At 40.7% G+C, this 26,760-nt stretch overlaps 1 protein-coding gene across 1 annotated transcript; it reads left to right on the top strand.

Annotated features, from left to right (window-relative positions):
• Window positions 1-770: 770 nt before the first annotated feature.
• On the top strand, window positions 771-25,916 carry TMEM212 (transmembrane protein 212). Its single transcript, XM_075864046.1, has 4 exons — window positions 771-1,257; window positions 17,888-17,947; window positions 18,162-18,485; window positions 22,564-25,916. Exons 1-4 carry the CDS (start codon window positions 1,099-1,101, stop codon window positions 22,582-22,584), a joined length of 564 nt encoding a protein of 187 aa, XP_075720161.1. The 5' UTR covers window positions 771-1,098; the 3' UTR covers window positions 22,585-25,916.
• The last annotated feature ends 844 nt before the right edge of the window (window positions 25,917-26,760 follow it).

Genomic DNA, 26,760 nt, shown 5'->3' on the forward strand with positions numbered 1-26,760 from the left:
ACAAGACTTCTTTCTTCCAGAGACAGTGCCCCACCTGTCCATGGGTTGTGTCTGGTATTGCAGCTCAGCTTCATTGAAGTGAATGGATTTCATTTCCACACAACCCATGAGCAGATGTGTCTGTAAGGCTACATTCAGACGCGTGTCCAATTTGAGCGAGTAAAAAACAGAGTTTTCCTACATTTCATGTCAGTGCGCTTATTGGCATCAGTCTGCTTTGCGTGCGGAATGCGTTGTTCACGTCCGTGCAAGCATTTATTTATTTTTTCTTATTTCTCTGCATTTATTTGTAACTGATGCGTGAAATACGGACAGCACACGATGTCGTCCGTGTGCTGACCGTGGTTTTGCACACCCATAGACTTCAATGGACGACAAGGTGCGCAAAAATGCACCAACATAGGACATGCAGTGAGTTTCACGCAGCGGAGACAAGCTGCGTGAAAACTCACGCATGTCTGAATAGCCCCATCGAAATCAATGGGTGCATGTGCTGTGAGTTATTTCAACGCACAACACACGGAAAAGAATCACGCTTGTCTGAATGAGCCCTAAGAAAGCAGCCATGTTTTTTAATCTTGAACAAACTATACAATCAAGCAGCATGATCTGAATTGAGATATGGGACCAGATTACAAGGGCTAGTAACAAGCACCAGGAATGTCAAAGGTTAATTATAATGACATACATTTTTGAGTTTTGTTTTTCTTCATTTACATATATTTCTTGAATTGTCCCAAGAATGTGTTTAAAACTTTATTCCAGACTCCTAAATTCTTGGTGTGGATGAATTACCCCACACGGCTCCGAGATGATGTAACACATTCTTTCGTAGAAGAGGGAACGGACACAAAAACTTGTTAGTTTATCTGTGGGGGAATTGTTTCCTATTATACGTATACAAGCGTGTTTATTTGGTGGCCATGTCCTAGCATATCCGGAAATAATTAAAAGCAAACAGCAGGTTGAGCTGACACATGTAAACAATGGATTTGTGTCTTGACTACAGTTTCCAAGAAACAAAAGTTTACAGAAAGTGCTTAGAAAACACCATTGGTTCCAGCCTGCCTGACAGTAAAAAGTAGCACTTTACGGAAAATGACGAGCCTCTATCAGATTACCGGCGGAATCCTAACTGCATTTGGCACCCTAAGCATTATTTCAGGGGTCATAGCCTTTTTTCCTGTTTTTAGCTACAATCCTTTGTTTATTGGTTGGAGCATACGGATTGCCTGTCCTATCTGGAATGGAGCGCTGGTAAGAGAATAAAAGCAGACCCCAGGTTTCATTGTATGTAATGTTTGGGCCAGGTTCACATTAATGGTTTATACTGACATTATTGTTTGTTTACTATTGATCAAAATGTATTTTTTTTTCTGCTGCTTATTTAGCGCCAACATTTTTTGCAGCGCTGTGCAGAGATTATCATCACTCACATCATGGATTGAAACATTGATACAAAGTTGCAGAAACGTATTTTTTTATATTGTTGCCTGCTCGACACATGAAATAAATAGTAGCCATTATTGTGTTCTCTGACCGGTCTCATAAAATCAGATAAGATTCACCTACCTAGAATATCATTTAGGCTTTATTCACACGAACGTGTGTAAAATCAGACATGAAAAACGGCCATTTTTCACGGCTGATTTGCATCCGTGCGGGACACGTTGACTCAGATCCCTTATAGACTTGAGCCTTTTCAGGTATCAGTGAAAGTGGACAAAAATAGGACATGTCCTATTATTCTACGGGCCATTCACACGGTCCGTTAAAACAATGGCCGTGTGAATAGCCCCATAGAAGTACATACATTTTTATGCAGCCGTGTAACGGCCGTTAAAAACACGGCCAATTTCCATGTTCGTGTGAATAAGCCCTAATAAAGGTCACAGGCATTTTTGTGCCTAATCAGGTGTAAGCACTTGGCAACATCCACTAGGGGGAGCTTTAATTCACTAGACTGATCAGTCTTTTAGAGATTTATTGTCTCCTATTTTGACTCAAATATTGAGAAGCTTGCTTCTTTTCTATGATTATTGCCCCTTTGGGGTAAAATATCCCTATTACATTATATGTTCTTTCTTACGAGACATATTAAAGGTGACATTGAATAAAGAGGCATCGCATGTAAATAGCGTTTAGCAGTCAGTTGTCAAAATGAGACATTTAGATCTCATTGCCTCTATTTAAGCTCTTGTTAATCATTTCCATTCTTGTTAGTCTGTGTATGCTTTTCCGGGTGTAAGGAAGTTTGTTTTGGGCATACTCAGTGTCATTTTGGTACAGTTAAAAATCTTTTCTGCCTTTTAAGTATGGGTCATTAGCTGAGAAAGTATAATTTTTTTTAAAAAAAGATACCGTTTAGTATTTCTTACTAAAGTACATTATAAAGGTCAGACGACAGGCATACATATACAATACATACGATACATACAATAGAGATAAGCACACACACACACACACACACACACACACACACACACACACACACACACCACCCCCCCCCCTTTGGTGCCTTTTTAGGAGACCACAACTGTTAAACCTCAGCAATCTATTATGAAATCTATCTTACAGGGGTTGTCCAATCCCAAAGAATTGATCGGCCTATCCTCAGGACAGGCCATCAAAATGTGATCGGTCGGGGTCCGACTCTCGGCACCCCTGTCAATCAGCTGTTTTGAAGGGTCGGCAGCACTCATACAAGCGATGCTTCCCCTTCATTTCAGTTAATGCTATACTGCTGAAGCTCTTTCAAAACAGCTGATTGACAGGGTTTCCTGTAGTCGGACCCCGAATTATCAGATATAGATGGCCTGTCCTGAGGATAGGCCATCAATTTTTTGGGATTGGACAACCCCTTTAACATCAGGACATTTCTGGGTCAATCAAATTGACTCAGAATTTTCAATTAGAAGCTTGTAGACCATGTTAAATACTAGAGATTTATAGCTGGTAGAAGAGCACAGGTTTGCCTTGGGTGACTGGTGTGGAGTGGACTGATAAAGTGGGTACCGTGTGTTCTGCATAGTAAATACATACATTATTGACATATTTACATAGACCTGAATGTAAACAGAAAATGTATAAGTGTATCCAGATTTATTACTGATACGCCACACCCTGTTCCAAAAAAATATGAGACCCATACTTTGATGCCAGAAGTCAAATATCAGACTTAGTAACAAAGTAAAATATTAATTATCACTTATCATCTACATCCAAAAGATTTTTAATATATATTTATTTATGCAGCAAAAATGGTTTTCAGATTTTATTAATTTAATTACTATGATTTTACAAATACACATTTCAAAATTATATGATGCGATATGAAGGGGGAGGTGATACCTGGGAAAAAGTGGTAACTGTTGGAGAGCAGAAAAATTATGCCTGGAGGAGACAGAATAATTTGGCACCTTGTTACCTGAGATTATTTTTTTTCTCCTATGTGGCGATGCAAAGGGTGCCAAAGGGGCGTCAAAATAATCCTGCACAGGGCACCATCTAACATAAATCGAAAATGATTACCTATCCACAGAATAGGTGACAATTGTCTGATCTCTGGGGGCCCCCACTGGGAACCCCACTAATCGTGAGAACGGGAGTGCTCGATGGCAGTAAGGAGGACATTGAATGGAGCATTGGTCAAGAATGCGCATTGCCGCTCCATTCAAAGTCTATGGGAATGACGGAAATAGTAGAGTATAGCGTGCATGATCGACCGCTGCTCTACTCAACGCTTCCTAACTGCAGGGCCAGCAGTGAGGAAGAACAGAGGGGGGGTTTGGGACCCCCATTCTTGCAATTGATGGGGGTTCAAGCGGTGGGACCCGATAAGTCGAGAAGTGTTTTTTTTTTTTAATAATAAAAAATAGTATCAATTCAATGCATTGTATGTTGTACAATTTTAGCGTCTCTTTATATGGAAATGTAGGTACACTACCGTTCAAAAGTTTGGGGTCACCCAGACAATTTTGTGTTTTCCATGGAAACTCACTTATATTTATCAAATGAGTTGCAAAATGACTAGAAAATATAGTTAAGCCATTGACAAGGTTAGAAATAATGATTTTTATTTGAAATAATAATTTTCTCCTTCAAACTTTGTTTTCATCAAAGAATGCTCCATTTGCAGCAATTACAGCATTGCAGACCTTTGGCATTCTAGCTGTTAATTTGCTGAGGTAATCGGGAGAAATTTCACCCCATGCTTCCAGAAGGCCCTCCCACAAGTTGGATTGGCTTGATGGGCACTTCTTGTGTACCATACGGTCAAGCTGCTCCCACAACAGCTCTATGGGGTTGAGATCTGGTAACTGCGCTGGCCACTCCATTACAGCTAGAATACCAGCTGCCTGCTTCTTCCCTAAATAGTTCTTGCATAATTTGGAGGTGTGCTTTGGGTCATTGTCCTGTTGTAGGATGAAATTGGCTCCAATCAAGCGCTGCCCACAGGGTATGGCATGGCGTTGTAAAATGGAGCGATAGCCTTCCTTATTCAAAATCCCTTTTACCTTGTACAAATCTCCCACTTTACCAGCACCAAAGCAACCCCAGACCATCACATTACCTCCACCATGCTTGACAGATGGCGTCAGGCACTCTTCCAGCATCTTTTCAGTTGTTTTGTGTCTCACAAATGTTCTTCTGTGTGATCCAAACACCTCAAACTTCCATTCGTCTGTCCATAACACTTTTTTCCAATCTTCCTCTGTCCAATGTCTGTGTGCTTTTACCCATATTAATCTTTTCCTTTTATTAGCCAGTCTCAGATATGGCTTTTTCTTTGCCACTCTGCCCTGAAGGCCAGCATCCCGGAGTCGCCTCTTCACTGTAGACGTTGACACTGGTGTTTTGCAGGTACTATTTAATGAAGCTGCCAGTTGAGGACCTGTGAGGCGTCTATTTCTCAAACTAGAGACTCTAATGTACTTGTCTTGTTGCTCAGTTGTGCAGCGGGGCCTCCCACTTCTCTTTCTACTCTGGTTAGAGTCTGTGTGTGCTGTCCTCTGAAGGGAGTAGTACACACCGTTGTAGGAAATCTTCAGTTTCTTGGCAATTTCTCGCATGGAATAGCCTTAATTTCTAAGAACAAGAATAGACTGTCGAGTTTCACTTGAAAGCTCTCTTTTTCTAGCCATTTTGAGAGTTTAATCGAACCCACAAATGTAATGCTCCAGATTCTCAACTAGCTCAAAGGAAGGTCAGTTTTATAGCTCCTCTAAACAGCAAAACTGTTTACAGTAGTGCGAACAGAATTGCACAAGGGTTTTCAAGTGTTTTCTAATCATCCATTAGCCTTCTAACACAGTTAGCAAACACAATGTACCCTTAGAACACTGGAGTGATGGTTGCTGGAAATGGGCCTCTATACACCTATGTAGATATTGCATTAAAAACCAGACGTTTGCAGCTAGAATAGTCATTTAGCACATTAACAATGTATAGAGTGTATTTCTGATTAATTTAATGTTATCTTCATTGAAAAAAACTGTGCTTTTCTTTCAAAAATAAGGAAATTTCTAAGTGACCCTAAACTTTTGAATGGTAGTGTATATCACAACTCAATAATAGATTTGCCTTCCAGAAACACACCTCCCCTAATAAATCACTTTTACTATTAAATAAAAGTTCTCATGCTCACTTGACCATCAGATTCTTAGTAGCAAAGTAAGAGAACAAAACAGTGTAATGTATCATGTTTCATAGGAGTTTACAGTATGCACATATATCGGAAGGGTCCATCAGTGCCGCTCTGTGACCATGAACTGCGCAAATTCCTAATTTGAAAAGTCTGTAGATTTTGGTAAATCACCTGAAACCTGTCCAGTGACAAACTCTGACTGGATTTATCTTCTATTGCCCCATTAAGCGGTCTCACGTGGCTTATTTGCATTGTATTATACAATCTCCAATGGGAAAAATATTCTGCAATTCAGACAGATTTCTCAGGTTCTTGACTAGGGAATATTTCTTCCATTGGCTTACATTGCAAACTTTTCCACAGCGTATTTTTACGCTGCAGAAATACAATGCAAACACGCCACGTGTGACCCTAAGGCAGGATTCACACGAGCGTGTGCGTTTTGCGTGCGCAAAAAACGCTGCATTTTGCGCTCGCAAAAGGCACTTAACTCCGTGTGTCATCACCATATGAAGTGTGGCTGCATGAGTTTCGCGCAGCCGCCATCATTATGAGCACGTGGTGCTTTTCTGTTTTCAATCATACTTTTCACTGCTGTTGCGCGAATCACGCATGTCCCACAGAAGTGCTTCCGTGTGGTGCGCGTGATTTTCACGTACCCATTGACTTCAATGGGTGCGTGATGCGCGAAAAACTCACAAATATAGGACATGTCGTGAGTTTTACGTTCGTCTGAATAAGCCCTTATAGTCAAAAATCTCCAGCTAGCTCCACAGGGGTTTTATAGCTTTAGGCTGGGTTCCCATTGTTTGTTTTTACTGAGTTTTTGAAATGCTGGAAGAAAAACGCATCCTAAAAATGTATAAGGGCATGACCAGACGTCGTGGAATTGCTCTGGAATTCCGCTGCGGACAGTCCGCTGCGGAAATCCGCAGCGTACATGTTTCTCCATTGCTTTCCACAGCTTTTTAGTGAGGTTCGTTTACACATTGCGGAAAACTCCGCTGCGGACCATAGGCTGCGGTGCGGAATTTGGTGTCCACAGCATACACTGGTTGCTGCGGACGTGTAGCGGACTTGTTGCGGACTCATTGCGGAATTTCTTCATTGACTTCAATGGAGAGTCAAAATTCCGCAATGAAGTCCGCAGATGTTATGTGTACTGCGTAGCGTATTTGTTTTACGAACATGACATTTCTTCATTCTGGCTGGACCTATTTATTTCTATGTCTACAGTCAGACTGAAGCCCCATGCACACTAATGTAAAAACGCCCGTAATCACGGGCCGTTATTACGGCACGGGCAGGCCCATAGAAGTCAATGGGGCTCCCGTAATTACGGGTGACTACGTGTGTGCACCCGTAATTACGGGAGCGTTACTAGGCGATGTCAGTAAATAGTCACTGTCCAGGGTGCTGAAAGAGTTAAACGATCAGCAGTAACTGTTTCAGCACCCTGGACAGTGACTTTCGATCACAATATACATCAACCTGTAAAAAAAAAATAGAAGTTCCTACTTACCGAGAACTCCTTGCTTCTTCCTCCAGTCCGGCCTCCCGGGATGACGTTTCAGTCCAAGTGACGGCTGCAGCCAATCACAGGCTGCAGCGGTCACATGGACTGCCGCATCATCCAGGGAGGTCGGGCTGGACGTCAAGAGAGGGACGCGTCACCAAGGCAACGGCCGGGTAAGTATGAATTTCTTTTACTTTTACTAGGGAAAGGGCTGTCCCTTCTCTCTATCCTGCACTGATAGAGAGAAGGGAAGCCCTCATCCCCTCAATACGCAACGGCTAGTCCGCATCAATTTAATGCCCATTTTAGGCAGAGCCGCAACAGAATCTGCAACGCAGAAGAACTCCGCCACGTCTGGTCATGCCCTTACAGAGTTTTTCTGCTGTAAGCCTCAAACCAGTAAATGGGTATTTAAAAAAAACTTTAGATTTTTTTTTACAAAAATGCATGTGCTTTCAAGATGTGTTTTCCTTTCCAGCATTTCCAAAACACAACAAAAATGCAAAGAAACTCCCATTGTGAACCCATCACTTTAGAGCACTACAGCCCCTTCGATCTAGAAATAGGCAGGTATCAACAATCTCACAGTTGGAATCTTCTATCTTGATAGGACCCATTCACACGAATGTGAATAACGCCCCTGTGCTGCGCATGGAAATCACGCGCAGCACATGGACCCATTGATTTCAATGGGTCCGTTCACACATGCATGAGTTTTCATGCAGCGAGAGTCCGCTGCGTGAAACTCACTGCATGTCCTATATTCACGCGTTTTCACGCACCTACGCGCCCATTGAAGTCTATGGGTGCGTGAAAACCACGCACTGCACACGGATTCACATCCGTGTGCGGTGCATGATTTGCGCATCAATTCGATTGAAAATAAAAAAAATTATGTGCTTTGTGAGTGCGTGAATAACGCATGCCACTCGCAAAACACATTGATGCAGAACACAACACAAATGCAACACAAACGGTCCAGATTTACGCGCCTTTTTCACGTAGGTGAATCTGATATACTCGTGTGAATGTGATGTGATGTGAGCATGTTGTTCACCTGGAAGCTCGCATTAGAGATCTGGAGGAGCAGAATGCAACACTGAGGAAGATAGACAATTTTGAGCGGAGCTTGCTGCTCACAGAGCATGCAGTTAGTGGGTTAGAACTGGAGGGTGAAGACATGGGTGAGCAGGATCAGGTAAGTAGCTGGGTTAATGTAGTTAGGGGCAGTAGAAAGGGGTCAAAGACAAGGAAGGCCGATCCGGTTTCTGGCATTCCAAGCAAAATTGCCAGGTTGGGTGATGATGCGAGGGTGTCAGTCTCAGAAATGGCAGCCCTAGTGGATACTGATCTCCCTAACAGCCGGGAGAACAGCCCAGCTAGTAGTCGGCGGGATGGTAATGCAGGTAAGCCAAGACAATTGATAGTTGTAGGGGATTCTATAATCAGGAAGACGGATAGAATAATTTGTCGCCAAGACCGCCTCAACCGAATGGTTTGCTGTCTCCCTGGTGCCAGGGTTCGGCATGTGGTGGAACGGGTGGACAAATTGCTGGGAGGGGCTGGTGATGATCCAGCTGTTGTGGTCCATGTCGGTACCAATGACAGAATAAATGGTAGGTGGAGGAGCCTTAAGAATAATTTTAAAGAACTAGGCTACAAGCTGAAGGGAAGGACCTCCAAGGTTGTATTCTCAGGAATACTGCCTGTGCCATGCGCATCACAGGAAAGACAGCGGGAGCTCAGGGAGTTAAATGCATGGCTGAAGTCTTGGTGTAGAGGAAAAGGATTTGGGTTCCTAGAGCACTGGGCTGACTTTTCATTGGGGTACAAACTGTATTCTGCAGATGATTTGCACCTAAATGGAAGGGGGTCCGCTGTGCTGGGGGAGAGAATTCTAGCTGGGGTGGCGGAGTGTTTAAACTAGGGCTGAGGAGGGAGGCCAATGTAGGAAATAAAGGGGTAGTTAGGTTAGAGAGGGGTCAGACTATATTGGTGGGGGGAGAGACATACGGTGGGGAGAGGACTATGCAACAAGATAAGGAGATCCTTTCGTTACAAAACAGCAGTGAAAATAAAAAGGCCCAAATGTCAAATAATCACATTTCTGATAGTGAAATTGAAACATTTAAAGGCAAGTTAAAGTGTATGTTCACAAATGCCAGAAGTCTAGCAAGCAAAATGGGGGAGCTGGAGGCCTTAATACTGGAAGAAGATATAGATATAGTTGGTGTTGCTGAAACATGGCTGGACTCTTCACATGACTGGGCTGTAAATCTACAGGGTTTTACACTGTTTCGGAAAGACAGGGCAAATAGGAAAGGTGGTGGTGTATGTCTGTATGTGAGAAGCGATATGAAGGTGAGTGTAAATGAGACATTAGAGGGTGAATACTGTGAGGAGGTTGAAACCTTGTGGGTGGAATTACAAAGGGAAGTAAACACTGAAAAAATTACTTTTGGTGTAATCTATAGACCCCCCAATATAACTGAGGAGATGGAAGGTCAAATATATAAACAGATGGAGCGGGCTGCACAGGCGGGTACTGTTGTGATAATCGGAGATTTTAATTTCCGGGATATTAATTGGTGTCATGGTTCGGCTTCAACTGCAAAGGGGAGACATTTCCTCAACCTGTTACAGGAAAATTTTATGGGCCAGTTTGTGGAAGACCCGACTAGAGGTGAAGCTCTGTTGGATCTGGTCATTTCTAATAATGCAGAGCTTGTTGGGAATGTCAATGTTCGTGAAAACCTCGGTAACAGTGATCATAATATAGTTACATTTTACCTATACTGTAAAAAACAAACGCAGGCTGGGAGGGCAAAAACATTTAATTTTAAGAAAGCCAATTTCCCCAGGATGAGGGCTGCAATTCAGGATATAGACTGGGAAGAACTAATGTCAAATAATGGGACAAATGATAAATGGGAGATTTTCAAATCTACCTTGGGTAATTATAGTGCAAAATGTATTCCTACAGGTAACAAGTATAAACGACTAAAATTAAACCCCACATGGCTTACACCTTCTGCGAAAGGGGCAATACATGACAAAAAAAGGGCATTTAAAAAATACAAATCTGAGGGTACAGCTGTAGCCTTTGTAAAATATAAAGAGCTTAATAAAACCTGTAAAAATGTAATAAAATCAGCAAAAATACAAAATGAAAGGCAGGTGGCCAAGGATAGTAAAACAAATGCTAAAAAATTCTTCAAGCATATAAATGCAAAAATGCCAAGGTCTGAACATGTAGGACCCCTAGATAATGGTAATGGGAAGTTGGTCACAGGGGATCAAGAGAAGGCAGAGTTACTAAATGGGTTCTTCCGCTCTGTATATACAACAGAAGAAGGAGCAGCTGATGTAGCCGGTGCCAGTGCTGTTAATATATCAGTTGATATACTGAATTGGATGAATGTAGATATGGTCCAAGCTAAATTAAATAAAATAAATGTACACAAGGCCCCGGGACCAGATGGGTTACACCCTAGAGTTCTTAAAGAGCTTAGTTCAGTTATTTCTGTCCCCCTCTTCATAATATTTAGAGAGTCTCTCATGAGTGGTATAGTGCCAAGGGACTGGCGCAGGGCAAATGTGGTGCCTATTTTCAAAAAGGGCACTAGGTCTTCGCCGGGTAATTATAGACCAGTAAGCTTAACATCAATTGTGGGGAAAATGTTTGAGGGGCTATTGAGGGACTATATACAGAATTATGTGACAATAAATAGTATTATAAGTGACAGCCAGCATGGTTTTACAAAGGACAGAAGCTGTCAAACCAACCTGATTTGTTTTTATGAAGAGGTAAGCAGAAGTCTAGACAGAGGGGCCGCTGTGGATATAGTGTTTTTGGACTTTGCAAAGGCATTTGACACTGTCCCTCATAGACATCTAATGGGTAAATTAAGGACTATAGGTTTAGAAAGTATAGTTTGTAATTGGATTGAGAATTGGCTCAAGGACTGTATCCAGAGAGTTGTGGTCAATAATTCCTACTCTGAATGGTCCCCAGTTATAAGTGGTGTACCCCAGGGTTCAGTGCTGGGACCACTATTATTCAACTTATTTATTAATGATATAGAGGATGGGATTAATAGCACTATTTCTATTTTTGCAGATGACACCAAGCTATGTAATATAGTTCAGACTATGGAAGATGTTTGTGAATTGCAGGCAGATTTAAACAAACTAAGTGTTTGGGCGTCCACTTGGCAAATGAAGTTTAATGTAGATAAATGTAAAGTTATGCATCTGGGTACCAACAACCTGCATGCATCATACGTCCTAGGGGGAGCTACACTGGGGGAGTCAATTGTTGAGAAGGATCTGGGTGTACTTGTAAATCATAAACTAAATTTCAGCATGCAGTGTCAATCAGCTGCTTCAAAGGCCAGCAAAATATTGTCGTGTATCAAAAGAGGCATGGACTCGCGGGACAGGGAGGTAATATTACCACTTTACAAAGCATTAGTGAGGCCTCATCTAGAATATGCAGTTCAGTTCTGGGCTCCAGTTCATAGAAAGGATGCCCTGGAGTTGGAAAAAATACAAAGAAGAGCAACGAAGCTAATAAGGGGCATGGAGAATCTAAGTTATGAGGAAAGATTAAAAGAACTAAACCTATTTAGCCTTGAGAAAAGACGACTAAGGGGGGACATGATTAACTTATATAAATATATGAATGGCGCATACAAAAAATATGGTGAAATCCTGTTCCATGTAAAACCCCCTCAAAAAACAAGGGGGCACTCCCTCCGTCTGGAGAAAAAAAGGTTCAACCTGCAGAGGCGACAAGCCTTCTTTACTGTGAGAACTGTGAATCTATGGAATAGCCTACCGCAGGAGCTGGTCACAGCAGGGACAGTAGATGGCTTTAACCCCTTAAGGACGCAGCCTAGTTTTGGCCTTAAGGCTCAGAGCCCATTTTTCAAATCTGACATTTTTCACTTTATGTGGTAATAACGTCGGAATGCTTAAACCTACCCAAGCGATTCTGAGATTGTTTTCTCGTGACACATTGGGCTTCATGTTCGTGGTAAAATTTGGTCGATATATTCAGTGTTTATTGGTGAAAAATTGCAAAATTTAGAGAAAATTTTGAAAAAATTGCATTTTTCAGAATTTAAATGCATCTGCTTGTAAAACAGACGGTTATACCACCCAAAATAGTTACTAGTTCACATTTCCCATATGTCTACTTTAGATTGGCATCATTTTTTGAACATTCTTTTATTTTTCTTGGACGTTACAAGGCTTAGAACATAAACAGCTATTTCTCATATTTTTAAGAAAATTTCAAAAGCCTTTTTTTTAAGGTACCTCTTGAGTTCTGAAGTGGTTTTGAGGGGCCTATGTATTAGAAACCCTGATAAAACACCCCATTTTAAAAACTAGACCCCTCAAAGTATTCAAAACAGCAGTTAGAAAGTTTTTTTAACCCTTCAGGCATTTCACAGGAATTAAAGCAAGGTGGAGGTGAAATTTGCAAATTTCATTTTTCTTGCTGAATTTCAATTTTATTCATTTTTTTTTCTGTAACACAGAAGGTTTTACCAGAGAAACACTACTAAATATGTATTGTCCAGATTCTGCAGTTTTTAGAAATGTCCCACATGTGGCCCTACTGCGCTCGTGGACTAAAACAAAAGCCCTAGAAGCAAAGAAGCACCTAGTGCATTTTGAGTCCTCTTTTTTTATTAGAATATATTTTAGGCAGCATGCCAGGTTTGAAGAGGTGTTGAGGTGTCAAAACAGTAGGAATCCCCCAATAGTGACCCCATTTTGGAAACTACACCCCTCAAGGAATTCATTTAGGGTTGTTGTTACCATTTTGACCGCACAGTTTTTTCACAGCACGTATTTGAATTGGGCTCTGAAATGAAAAAAATTTCATTTTTTCCAATAAAATGTCATTTGTGATCAAAATTTATTATTTTCACAGGGAACAAAATACCCCATTTTGTTGCCCAATTTGTCCTTAGTGTGGAAATACCCCATTTGTGGTAATAAACTGCCGTTTGGGCCCATGGGAGGGCTCAGAAGGAAAGGAGCGCTATATGTTTGTTGGAGTCCAGATTTTGTTGGATTGGTTTTCAGGTGCCATGTCGCATTTGCAGAGCCTCAGAGGTATCAAAGCAATGGAAACCCACCAAAAGTGACCCCATTTTGGAAACTACACCCCTCAAGGAATTCATTTATCGTTGTTGTTAGCATTTTGACCACACAGTTTTTTCACAGCACCTATTTCAATTGGGCTGTGACATTTAAAAAATGACATTTTTTCCAATAAGATGTAATTTTTTACCAAAATTTCTTACTTTACAGGGAACAAAATACTCAATTTTGTTGCCCAATTTCTCCTGAGTGCATCAATACCCCATTTGTGGCAATAAAGTGCCGTTTGGGCCCATGGGAGGCCTCAGAAGGGAAGGAGCGCAGTGTGTTCTTTGGAGTACAGATTTTGCTGGTTTGGTTTTCGGGTGCCATGTCGCATTTGCAGAGCCCCAGAGGTATCAAAGCAATGGAAACCCACCAAAAGTGACCCCATTTTGGAAACTACACCCCTCAAGGAATTCATTTATGGTTGTTGTTAGCATTTTGACCACACAGTTTTTTCACAGCACCTATTTCAATTGTGTTGTGACATTAAAAAAATGAAATTTTTTCCAATAAGATGTAATTTTTTACCAAAATTTCTTATTTTCACAGGGAACAAAATACTCAATTTTGTTGCCCAATTTCTCCTGAGTGCATCAATACCCCATTTGTGGCAATAAACTGCCGTTTGGGCCCATGGGAGGCCTCAGAAGGGAAGGAGCGCTGTGTGTTCTTTGGAGTACAGATTTTGCTGGGTTGGTTTTCGGGTGCCATGTCGCATTTGCAGAGCCCCAGAGGTATCAAAGCAATGGAAACCCACCAGAAGTGACCCCATTTTGGAAACTGCACCCCTCAAGGAATTCATTTATGGGTAATGTGACCATTTAGACTCCATAGTTTCTTCACAGAACTTATTTGAATTGGGCTGGGAATTAAAAAAAAAATATATTTTTTCCAATAATATGTCATTTTAGCTCAAAAATTCTTATTTTCACAAGAAATAAAATACTCAATTTTGTTGCCCAATTTGTCCTGAGTCCGGCAATACCCCATTTGTGGTGATAAACTGCCGTTTGGGCCCATGGGAGGGCTCAGAAGGAAAGGACCACCATTTGGCCTACTGGGGATTTTCTAGTGCGAAGTCATGTATGCAGAAGCCCCTGAGGTACCAGTACAGTTGAAACCCGCAAGAAGTGACCCCATTTTAAAAACTACACCCTTAAGGCATTCATCTAGAGGTGTAGTGAGCATTTTGACCGGAGACCTACACCCCATAAACTGTAATGTGGGTTCTCCCGGGTATGGCAATACCCTACATGTGGCTGTTATCAGCTGCCTGGACACACAGCAGGGCCCAGAGGGGAAAGACGAGGGGGGATAAGCTGTGTGGAGTGCATCAGGGTAAGTAAAATTGGGGTAAATTATAAACCAAGGGATGTATGATAAATTTTAAAACACTTTCATACAGAGCTCTGGTTATTCGGGACACGTGTCACATTGATATATTGTGTCATCCCTTATCGCCCTCTTATAGCAGACTTTGCACCTCTTTTGACTTTTTCCCTTCTTGCCAGTTTGGGGAACTTCTCCTGGAAAGTGTTGCCCTGGTACGATGCGTGTGGGCTCGCTTCCAGAAGTACTGGGTGCCCCCCCTTCTTGGTCCCTAAAGATTAGGTTCTTGATAATCACCTCTTGAAATTCCAGGAAAGTTCCCGTCTGGCCTGCACATCGACGTAGCATGTACGCATTGTACAATGCCATCTGTATGATGTGCCCGGCCAGCTTCTTATACCACACCGCATGGCGCTGTAGGGCTTCAGGACTTGATCTTACAAGTCCATCCCTCCCATGTACCTATTGTAGTCCAGGATGCAGTCTGGTTTGGGGGTGGCCTTTCCTTCATATATCTTAAACCTGTAGGTATACCCTGATGCACTCTCACAGCTTATACATCTTCACGCCATACCTTGCCCTCTTACCCGGTAGGTACTCGCGGAATTGAACCCTCCCTTTAAAATGTACCAGGGACTCATCAATAGAAATACACTTCTCGGGGGTGTATGCTTGGGAAAACCGGGCACTGGAACGGTCTAATAGGGGTCTCCGTTTATACAAACGGTCAAAACTGGGGCCATCTCGGGGTGGGCACGGCTCATTATCAGTATAATGTAAGAAGCGAAGTATTTCCTCATTTATTTATTTTTTTAGGTTCCAGTTCAGTTCTGAAGTTGCTTTGAGGGGCCCATATATTAGAAACCCCTATCAAATACCCCATTTTAGAAACTAGACCCCTCAAAGTATTCACAACAGCATGTAGAAAGTTTATGAACCCTTTAGGTGTTTCACAAAAATTTAGAGCAAAGTAGAGGTGAAATTTACATTTTTTTTTGGTCAGAAAATCCTCTTTATACCATTTTTTTTATAACACAAAAGGATTTATCAATGAAACGCAAATTAATACGTATTGCCCAGATTCTGCAGTTTTGAGAAATATCCCACATGTGGCCCTAGTGCAGTAATGGACTGAAGCGCCGGCCTCCGAAGCAAAGGAGCACCCAGTGGATTTTGAAGCCTCTTTTTTATTAGGCACCATGTCCGGTTTGAAGAGGTCTTGTGGTGCCCAAACATTGGGAACCCCCCAAAAGTGACCCCAATTTGGAAACTAGACCCCTTGAGGAATGCATTGTAGTTTTCTTGGGGTGCATGCGGCTTTTTGATCAGTTTTTATTCTATTTTAAGTGGCGCGGTGACTAAAAAACAGCAATTGTACTATTGTTTTTTTTTCTTTTTTTTTTTACAGCGTTCACCGTGCGCTATAAATGACATATTCACTTTATTCTGCGGGGCGATACGATTACGGCGATACCAGATGTTTATAGTTTTTTTTAATGTCTTATGGCGTTTGCACAATAAAATACGTTTTGTAAACAATCATTCACTTTTTGTGTTACCATATTCTAAGAGCCATAACGTTTTTATTTTTCAATCAATAAAGCCGTGCGAGGACTTATTTTTTGCGTAACGAACTGTAGTTTCGATCAGTACCATTTTTAGGTACATGCGACTTTTTGATCTCTTTTTATTCAATTTTTTGGGAGGTGAAGTGACCAAAGAATTGTGATTGTGGTTCGGTTTATTATTATTTTATTTTACGGCGTTCACCGTGCGGGATAAATAATGAAATAATTTTGTAGTTCAGGCCGTTACGGATGCGGCGATACCAATTGTGTATAGTTTATTTGTTTGTTTATATATTTTTATTAATAATAAAGGACTGATAAGGGAAAAAGGGGGATTTTTACTTTTATTACTTTTAAATCTTTTATTTTCTTATTTTTACACATCTTTTTTTAACTTTTTTTTAATTTTATTACTTTGTCCCACTAGGGGACATGAGGGCAGGAGGCCCTGATCGCTATTCTAATACACTGCACTACATGCGTAGTGCAGTGTATTAGAACTGTCAGCTACTCACTGACAGCAAGCATAGTGGGTCCTGACGTTGTCAGGACCCACTAGGCTTCCGTCTATGGCATAGCCGGACGCCATTGTTTGGTGTCCGGTTGCCATAGTCACCATCGCCGGCCGCTATCGCGTAGCAGGCCGGCGATGGCAGCTTAACCCCTAAAAAGCCGCGATCTCTATAGAACGCGGCTTTTAAGGGGTTAATCAGCGGGGACACAGCGATCGGTCCCCGCTGTAGGAGCTGTGACAGCTGCTGAACAAGACAGCAGCGTCACAGCTCCTGTATGTGTCGGGAGGACGGCCGAAACGGCCGTTACTCCCGAGACGTACTATTACGGCATGGAGCGCGAACGATACAGCTGCCATGACGTAATAGTACGTCAAGGAGCGGGAAGGGGTTAAAAAAGGCTTAGATAATTTCCTAGAACAAAAAAATATTAACTGCTATGTGTAGAAATTTTTTACTTCCCTTTTCCCATCCCTTGGTTGAACTTGATGGACATGTGTCTTTTTTCAACCGTACAAACTATGTAACTATGTAACTATGTAACTATGTAATGAGGTCTTACTGTGCAGTTCCACTTTAAGATTTATCACATGGGCATTTCAAATCCTCCTAGTTGTAACAGTGCACGCAGCAAAGTGACATCCTCCAGTCTGGTACTAAGGAGTATGTATCATTTTTTTCATTATTGCTTAATAGCAAATCTCTAAAATTGTGCATTAAATAAGGCTAATAGAATAAATCGTCCCATTATGTATTACAAAACAAGTGGCCTTTTTTTCCCCTACATATTCATATGTGTTAAAGTGTGGCAGGTGCATCATAAATATTGCATTCATTCAGAATATTGTATTTTCCAATGTATTCTTGCCAGAAAACTGGTGTAAATACACTGATAAATTAACTGCATTGGGTTATTTGTCCTGAGTATTTTTCGCCCTTTTACAGTCCGTAGTCATTTTTTAATGGTCTCATCAGAAAACGAAATACTATTTTTTTTATTGATTCTGGTAAGATTTTATGCATAGTAAATGATATCATACATAATCATTATAGATAAAGACAGTGGTTGTCTAATGTATAATTATAATTTGTAATGTTCTTTAAGATGCTCAAGATATGATCTTGATATATTAAATACCCATTTCTCTCCCAGGCCCTGTCACTTGGCATTCTTGCACTTCTAGCTTATCGTGAATGGACACAAAGATCACTGGTAATATTTCCTTCTATATAATTACATTTTTTATACAAATTTAAAATAAAATATAGAATGTCAATTATCTTATTCACAAGTCAAAGAAGTCAACTTTACTGATAACATGAAGAAAACATCTAAATAATATCTAATATTAGGAGGCTGTATATAGGAAAATAGTGCACTGACATGGCTGTTTAAAGGTTGACTTTATGTTTGACATATCTTGCAGTGGGAATCCACATTTACCTTGGGTCTTTTAAGCATCATCGGATCACCTGTTCAACTTACAGTGGCCATTGCATCCATTCTTATCGGTCCATATTGTTACTACACTTTTGCTGGGATGTCATCGACCAACTACATTGGCTATGCAATTAAGTTTCCTTTCCCTTATGCCAAGTTTCAGAATACATGCCAAGAACCCCTCTACTATGAATGGTATCATCTTGCTTTACAAATCCTTGACCTGATCTCAAGTGTTTTCATTATGTGCTCATCATTAGCATTGGTGATTAAGCTCTCAGCCAGGATACTACGCACAGGGACTTTAAATGTAAGTAACTTGGATGTATTTTTTGTGAAGTTTTGATTTTCTCAGATTGTTTTATTTATTTCTGGTGCTTATATAGCACCAACATATTCCTCACTGATGTACAGAAGTTGTCCAAACTTTATTCCCCAGTGGGGCTCGCAATGCCCTATCTGTATATTTTTGGAATGTGGGAGGAAACCAGAGTACCCGGAAGAAATCCACGTAAAACACGGGGAAAACATACAAACTCCAAGCAGATATTGCATGGCTGAATTTGAATCCAGGACTCCAGTGCTAACCAGTGAGCCACCGTAGACGTCACAAAAGCAATTTGCCTGGGGTGTCGAGAACTGGAACAGTGGCGATCAGCATATTGCCATGGCGGCTGCTATATGAAAGGGATTGTCTATGTTGAGACAACCCCTTTAAACAAAGGCATCTAGAACTTTGGCCACATTTTAAATGCCTTTAAAGGTTATTCAAACCTTTGAATGTTTTTTTTTAAATTAAATTAATGTATTTTTTTGATTCTAAGCACTTTATTTACTTGACGATTACATTGTTTCTTTTACTTTTTAGGATACATCTTTTATGTATCCTCTATACATAGAAGCTGTATCCTTCTCTCTCAGCTGAATCCGTAAGTTCAGCTGTACTGTCGGCTTGGCTGAGAGCGAGTCCTGCGTGTTTCTGACAAATAGGATCCAGATAACATTGATCACATCTAAGTTATGAAGTGATCAATAATAGTTGGATCCTGTGTGTCAGAGACACATAGGACCCGCTCTCAGCCAAGCCGACAGTACAGCTGAACTTACGGTTTCAGCTGAAAGAGAACGATACAGCTTTAGGATACATAGAAGCTGTATTGTAAAAAGTAAAAACATTATTTAATAATCGTCAGTTAAAGCAATGTGTTTTTTTTATTCTAAGCACTTTTTTAATAAAAAAATCATTCAACGGTAGTTAGTTAAAGAGGCTCTGTCACCACATTATAAGTGGCCTATCTTCTACATAACGTGCTCGGCGCTGCCATGTAGATTGCAGCAGTGTTTTTTATTTAGAAAAACGATAATTTTTGATGGAGTTATGACCTATTTTAGCTTTATGCTAATTACTTTCTTAATGGAGAACTGGGCGTGTTTTACTTTTTCACCAAGTGGGCGTTGTGGAGAGAAGTGTATGACGCTGACCAATCAACATCATACACTTCTCTCCATTCATGTATTCAGCACATAGTAATCTTATTAGATCATTATATGCAGCCACATACACACACATTAACATTACTGAAGTGTCCTGACAGTGAATATACATCACCTCCAGCCAGGACGTGATGTCTATTCAGAATCCTGACACTTCACTAACGTTTGTGCGAGATTTACAGCTAGGCAAGCATAATCTCGTTTTAAATGACAGTTTACAGCGTAATGTCGTGAGATTACACTTACCTTGCTGTAAATCTCACAGAAACGTTAGCGAAGTGTCAGGATTCTGAATAGACAACATCACATCCTGGCTGGAGGTGCTGCCTAGTCATTGTCAAGATACTTGAGTAACGTTAATGTGTGTGTGTATGTGGCTGCACATAGTGATCTAGTAAGATTACTATGTGCTGTGTAAATGAGAAGTGTATGATGCTGATTTGTCAGCGCCATACACTTTGACAACGCCCACTTGGTCAAAAAGTAAAACACGCCCAGTTGTCCATTGAGAAACTCATTAGCATAAAGCTAAATTAGGTCATAACTCCATCAAAAATGATCGTTTTTCTAAATAAAAAACACTGCTATCATCTACATTACAGCGCCGATCACATTATGTACACGATAGGGCACTAATAATGTGGTCACAGAGCCTCTTTAAGTACCCCTTAGTTCTGTAACATCTTAACATAGGAGTAGACAGTGGAGTATGGGGAGTCAACAAATCCATTTGGATGAAAGAACAAAGAAACTCAAGGTTGCAGTATTTTATAGTCTATATGCATATGAAGTTAGCTCCAGCTAGCAGCGGTTGCTTTCAGACAGAATTTTACCATGACTGTGTAAAGGGCAGCCGGTGATTTGCAGATCTATGCGTGGAAAATGAAGCCATAGTTCCTATAAAGCGATAGCATAAAATTAAGGAGGACATTAACTTTAAAAAAAAATAGTGCATTTGACAGAGATCTCAATGGGAATGGTGCCCATTCTGAGTTTTGGTATGGAGCACTACGAGTTCTGTGTATGCCTTTGTCAGCATTATAGACTTATCTTATTCAGGCTAAGCTATTATATACTCAGCACATTCCCACTCTCGTGTTCAAAGATTTCTGGGACACACGGGACTCTCCAGCTGTGAAAAATAAACGTACATAATTATAGATGATACATCAGTACTATTTGATGCCAACAATTGGGCAGGATCTCTACATCATTTTGGCCCAGATTTTGTATCATTGATGCCGATTTGTGGCACCTGATGTGGAACTGCTTATGGAACTGACTGTGAGGAGTACTGGATGGTAAATTATGTCTAATCCAGATTAGTAAAAAAAAAATATTCAGGTGTTGTAAAGTCGCTAACGGCTCAAAAGTCACCAAAATTTCAACATTTGACAGTTTTCCACTAAAAACAGTGGGGGGAGCTTAGTGGAAAGGGCCATGAAAATGGTGTAATTTATAGTGGAAATCTACTTCTGCTCCAGAATAGTTTAAATTTTATGGTGCACAGACAGTCGAAGATACAACAAATTTATTAAGAAGCGTGAACATATCTTACTACAGCTTGTTTCCTATTAAGATTGCCATAGGAAATGTTTGTCTTAATGAATTCCCCCCTTTAGTGTACAAGTCCTGCACCAGAATTATTTTTAGACAAAAATTTAGTATTATAATCTGTAACATACCATACTTCAATTGGTGCGATACCATGACAGATATGATACCATGACAGATATGATACCATGATGGGTATGACAAAATTTACCAGATTTATTTCGAAGCATTATATGAGAGAACAGATTTGTCCAGTTTTTAGTAAACTGTTGCCATGTAGTTCTTTTTTTGGTGCCCGAGGCTTGGTTAAAGGGGTATTCCCAGCTGAAACTTTTAGGGCATATACATGAGAGCTAGAATGCACACCTACAGTATCTCCAGAACAGAACCTACAGTATCCCCAGCTCTCTCCATTCACTTCAATTGGAATTATGGAAATACCCAAGCCCATTTTCTCGGCTGTTGATCGTAACTTCCATTGAACAGATGGGACGAGGCAGGGATCAATTGCAGAGTTTATCCTACATTTATGGCATATCCTGCTTGACTTGCAGTTGACAATGACACTAAGGGCATGGCCAGATGTGGCAGCATTTTTCCGCTGCAAATGTTGGTGCAGATTTGGGGCATTTACGCAACGAATCTGCACCAACATTTGCATATTTGACAGGTAATTCAGACGTTGCCGAAAAGACAGCGGACTTGCCACAGATTTCAGTTTTTCCATTGCAAAGGCTGAAATCCGCAGTGAAATTCTGCTTTTTCTCCGCAACAGTCAGTGCATGCTGCGGAGGGAAAATTCCGCACCGCAGCCTATGGTCCGCAGCGGAGTTCTCAGCAACATCTGAACTAACTTGCCTAAAAATGTATTGAAACAACTGTAAAAAACTGCCGCAGGAGAATTCCACAGCAATTCCGCCACGTCTGGCCGTGCCCTAAGGGGTTCCCTGGAAATATATAAATAGCTGGTTGAAGTAGTATTTGTATACGTATGTGTTGTCTATATCCCTATGGACCGATACAAAAACCATCCGTAATCATATGTAAACAAACATTGCAAGTTTATTACTAAGTATATTAGAAAGCAAGAGAGCTCAGTTATGTAATTGCCATCTAGATGTTCTTGGAGGAAGTCCCTTTAAGACTTTGTACCAATAATGTCAAAAATTTTTTTAAATGTTATATGTCTTTTTACATAGTAAAATTGCCCGTTCTAAATTATTTTACATAGCAAAACGTATAATATTGTGTACATAATAATAATAATAAAAATAATAATAATATAACAATTCGAATGTAGACATGTTATGCATTGACTAAAATTATCTTTGGTTTTCTAGGGAAGAAAAAATATTTGGTGACATGATCATATAAAGAGGAATTGTCAGCACGGAAAGCTGCAATGCACAATGCCCTGATGTTTGTGTCACAATTAAATTACTGAAGTTCACCACGGCAGTCACTTACTGCAAAGTGTCACCAGCTCTAAGACCATTATGGATTTAGTCACACTCTCTCTCCTGCTTATGTATAGGTAAACAGTACATTTATTTCAGGGAATCTTTTTACAGGCATGATTTAACGATTAGGTCTACCTTTAAACACCACTTCACAGTCATACTGTGTTTTTATGCAGTATAAAAAATTTCTGAAACTGAAAATCTGTTCCATACATGTGAATGTGGTTGCTTCTGCCGTATGTGCTTGGATTTCTGCAAGAACTATTCAGATAAGTGGGATAGTTGTAGCAAATTTCTGCCGCGTGTCAATATACCCTTAGGCTGGGTTACCGCACAGCGTAAACACTGCGGAATTCTGGGCAGAAATTCAGCAGCGCTTACAGTAACAGGAAAGTGAATGAGATTTTGCAAGACTCAGCCACACGTGGGGGAAAAAAAAAAACTAAGAAAAGTCGTGCAGAAATCGTTTTGCGGTGCGACTTTCAAATCCGTAGCATGTAAATTTATGCTGCGTATTTTGTGCAGAGATGCTTTGTGTTTGGCTATAGACTTCAATGGGGAGTATAAATTCTGCACTAAAATACACAAGTTGCGGTTTTCTGCATTTTGTACAGCGTTTACACTACGTAAATGCAGTAAAAACCACTGGAAATCCGCGGGGACATATTAAATTTGCTAGAATCAATGCTTAACACTAACTCCGCAGGTAAAACCGCTGTATAAAAAAAACGCAGCGTTTCTCTAGCAATATGCGCAGCAAAAACTCACTATTTGCTGCGAATTTCTGTGACTGAATAACCTGATGTTTTTTTTGAGATTTCAATGCAGATTTTCTGTTGCTGAATATCTGCAGGGTGTCCTGCCTGTAGGAACATACCCTTAGGCCATGTTCAGACGTGGCGGAATTTTTCCGCTGCAAATGTTGGTGCAGATTTGGGGCAATTACGCAACGAATCTGCACCAACATTTGCCTATTTGACAGGTAATTCAGACGTTGCAGATATCACAGCGGACTTGCCACAGGTTTCAGTTTTTGCATTGCTATGGCTGAAATCCGCAGTGAAATTCTTTGCAGCATGCTCATTACACTGCAGAGGAGGGAAAATTCTGAACCGCAGCCTAATTTCCGCACAGTTATTTTCCGCAACGTCTGAATTAAGTTTCCTAAAAATGTATAGAAACACATGTAAAAACCGGCTGCCATAGAATTCCATTGCGATCTGACCACAGCGGAATTCAATTCCGCCACGTCTGAATGTGCTTAGGCTGAGTTCACACGTCACGGATTTGAGGCAGATTTTCAGCGCAGATATTACACTTTACAATCCAAAAGGGTGAGATCTGCGTCAAAACCGCAACAGAATCTGAGACAAATCCGAAACGTGTGAACTCAGCCTTAGGCCATGGCCAGACGTGGCGGAATTGCTCTGGAATTCCGCTGCGGACAGTCCGCTGCGGTAATCCACGGCGGACATATTGTCCATTGGTTTCCACACCTTTTCAGTTAAGTTCGTGCTGACGTGGCGGAAAACTCAGCTGCGGACCATAGGCTGCGGTGTGGAATTTGGTGTCCGCAGCATACACTGGCTGTTGCGGACGTGTAGCGGACTTGTTGCGGGCTCATTGCGGAAGTTCTCCATTGACTTCAACGGAGATTCAAAATTCCGCAATGAAATCTGCAGATGTTATGTGTGTTGCATTGCATATTGGTTTTTTCGAACAGGATATTACTTCATTCTGGCTGGACCTATGTGTTTCTTGGTCTATAGCCAGACTGAGGCCCCATGCACACAAACGTAAAAACGCCTGCTAGGCGACGTCAGGAGATAGTCACTGTCCAGGGTGCTGAAAGAGTTAAACGATCGGCAGTAACCGTTTCAGCACCCTGGACAGTGACTACCGATCACAATATAGATCAACGTGTAAAAAAAAAATAGCAGTTCATACTTACCGAGAACTCCCTGTTTCTTCCTCCAGTCCGGCCTTCCGGGATGACGTTTCAGTCCAAGTGACAGCTGCAGCCAATCACAGGCTGCAGCGGTCACATGGACTGCCGCGTCATCCAGGGAGGTCGGGCTGGATGTCGAAAGAGGGACGCGTCACCAAGACAATGGCCAGGTAAGTATGAATTTCTTTTACTTTTACTAAGGAAACGGCTGTCCCTTCTCTCTATCCTGCACTGATAGAGAGAAGGGAAGTTCTCTTCACCTGAATATGCAACGGCTAATCCGCATCAATTTCCTGCACATTTTAGGCAAAGCTGCAACAGAATCTGCAACACAGATTATGTGCGGCATTGATGCGGACAATGGCAGCAGAAACACGCCACGTCTGGCCATGCCCCTATAGTTCACAGCTGCATTCACAGTTCTGATGGTTGTTATTGGAAACAGTCAACAATCTTGTTGATACACACACCACTTACAGTATAGCTGAGCTCATATAATGCAAAGGGAGAGGGAGTTTTTCCCACATGCAATTACTGTACAGTGTACAGATATAATGAGAATGCAATAAATACTGGAAGATTTCAGCAGAATTCTGTATCCAGCTCTGGATCATAAACCCGGATGTAGCTCTGGACCAGTACAATATACGTAATTGGTCAAACCACAGCATGTCTTATTCCTGGTGTTTTTGTGGCATGCTGTAGTGTTTTTTTTCTACTGCTAGATTTGAGAAAACAATACAGCAGGACAGGCAGGTAAACACTTTGATGGAATAGAAGCAGGTATATGTCCTGGAATTACTTCTTTAAGGATAAAAAAAATTATTTTATTGTTTTATTTTTATGTTCTAATGGTGTAGTTCTTAAAGCACCACTACCTTAATGTGTGAAAGATATAAATATTTGCTATGCAAATTATCAACCAGCCTGGATATATATCCACACACCTCGTAAAAAGCATAACAAAGTATTTTCTTCTGTCCCATATATGTACACAATAGATACTGTGGGCCCTTATATACAAATGGTTACAAATTAAAAGTTGACACATTGCTTACAGAAATCAAATCATTGCTTTTCTAATATGCACTATAAAAATAAAACGTGTGACCACATTTTTTTGTTATGGAAAACAACACTTTATTCATTAGGCCAATCTGTTCACTCGGAAGTGTTTAAAGTCTATGTACACCTTTGAAAACTTAAATAAAAATGTGTATCAGTGTGATTGGTGCAACTTAATAATTACATTTTATTCAAAATTATTTTTACTTTTTCAGATACAGCTGCTTTGTATACTGTATACAGAGCAGCTGTATCTTCCGCTAAGACCTGAATCTGTCAGGTCAGCAGGACTGATGGGTTCAGTGGGATCCACCTGTTATTGATCACATCTAAGTTATGAACTTAGATGTGATCGATAACAGTCTCTGACACGCAGGACCCACTGTCACCGAACACGTCAGTGCCGCTGAGCTGACGGATACAGGTTTCAGCGTTAGATACAGCTGCACTATATACAGGATACAAAGCAGTTGTATCTGAAAAAGTTACAATTATTTTTAATAGAAATTAATCAGAAAGTTGCACCAATCACACTGAGACACTGTTTTATAAAAAAAATAAAAAATAAAATAGTTTTCAAAGGTGTACATAGCCTTTAAGTCCAGGCTAGCTTACAAACGCTTTGGGGGGAATTTATTAAGACTGGCGTTTCAGATGCCAGTCTTAATCTAAAGAGCACTGGAGAAAGATCCGCCTAATTTATTAAAAAAGTCAAATCTACTTTAGATATGAGCTGGAGTAGATTTGCATTCTCATTTTTTTTCCAGTTTATGGCATAAATTATAGTTAGTTTGTGGGGCCGCGAACATTTTTAGTGAAGTAGAGTGAGTGGAGAAAGAATAATAAATCCCCCTCTTTGTTCTTATGTTGTAATTATTTTGTTGTTATCTTGTTGTATTACATTAAATATTCTGTGTCACTCTATGAATATTGGTTGGTGCTCTCCTTTTATACGTGTGTTAAACCGGATGAATATTTTTTTAAAACCTACCAGGGCACATTTATAAAAAGTGTCATATTGCTGGCAAATCTATGTCAGCAAAAATGGTGCAATTTAGATATGT

The sequence above is a fragment of the Rhinoderma darwinii genome, chromosome 4 (genome assembly GCF_050947455.1).
Source record: "Rhinoderma darwinii isolate aRhiDar2 chromosome 4, aRhiDar2.hap1, whole genome shotgun sequence".
In the NCBI taxonomy this organism is placed as follows: domain Eukaryota; kingdom Metazoa; phylum Chordata; class Amphibia; order Anura; family Rhinodermatidae; genus Rhinoderma; species Rhinoderma darwinii.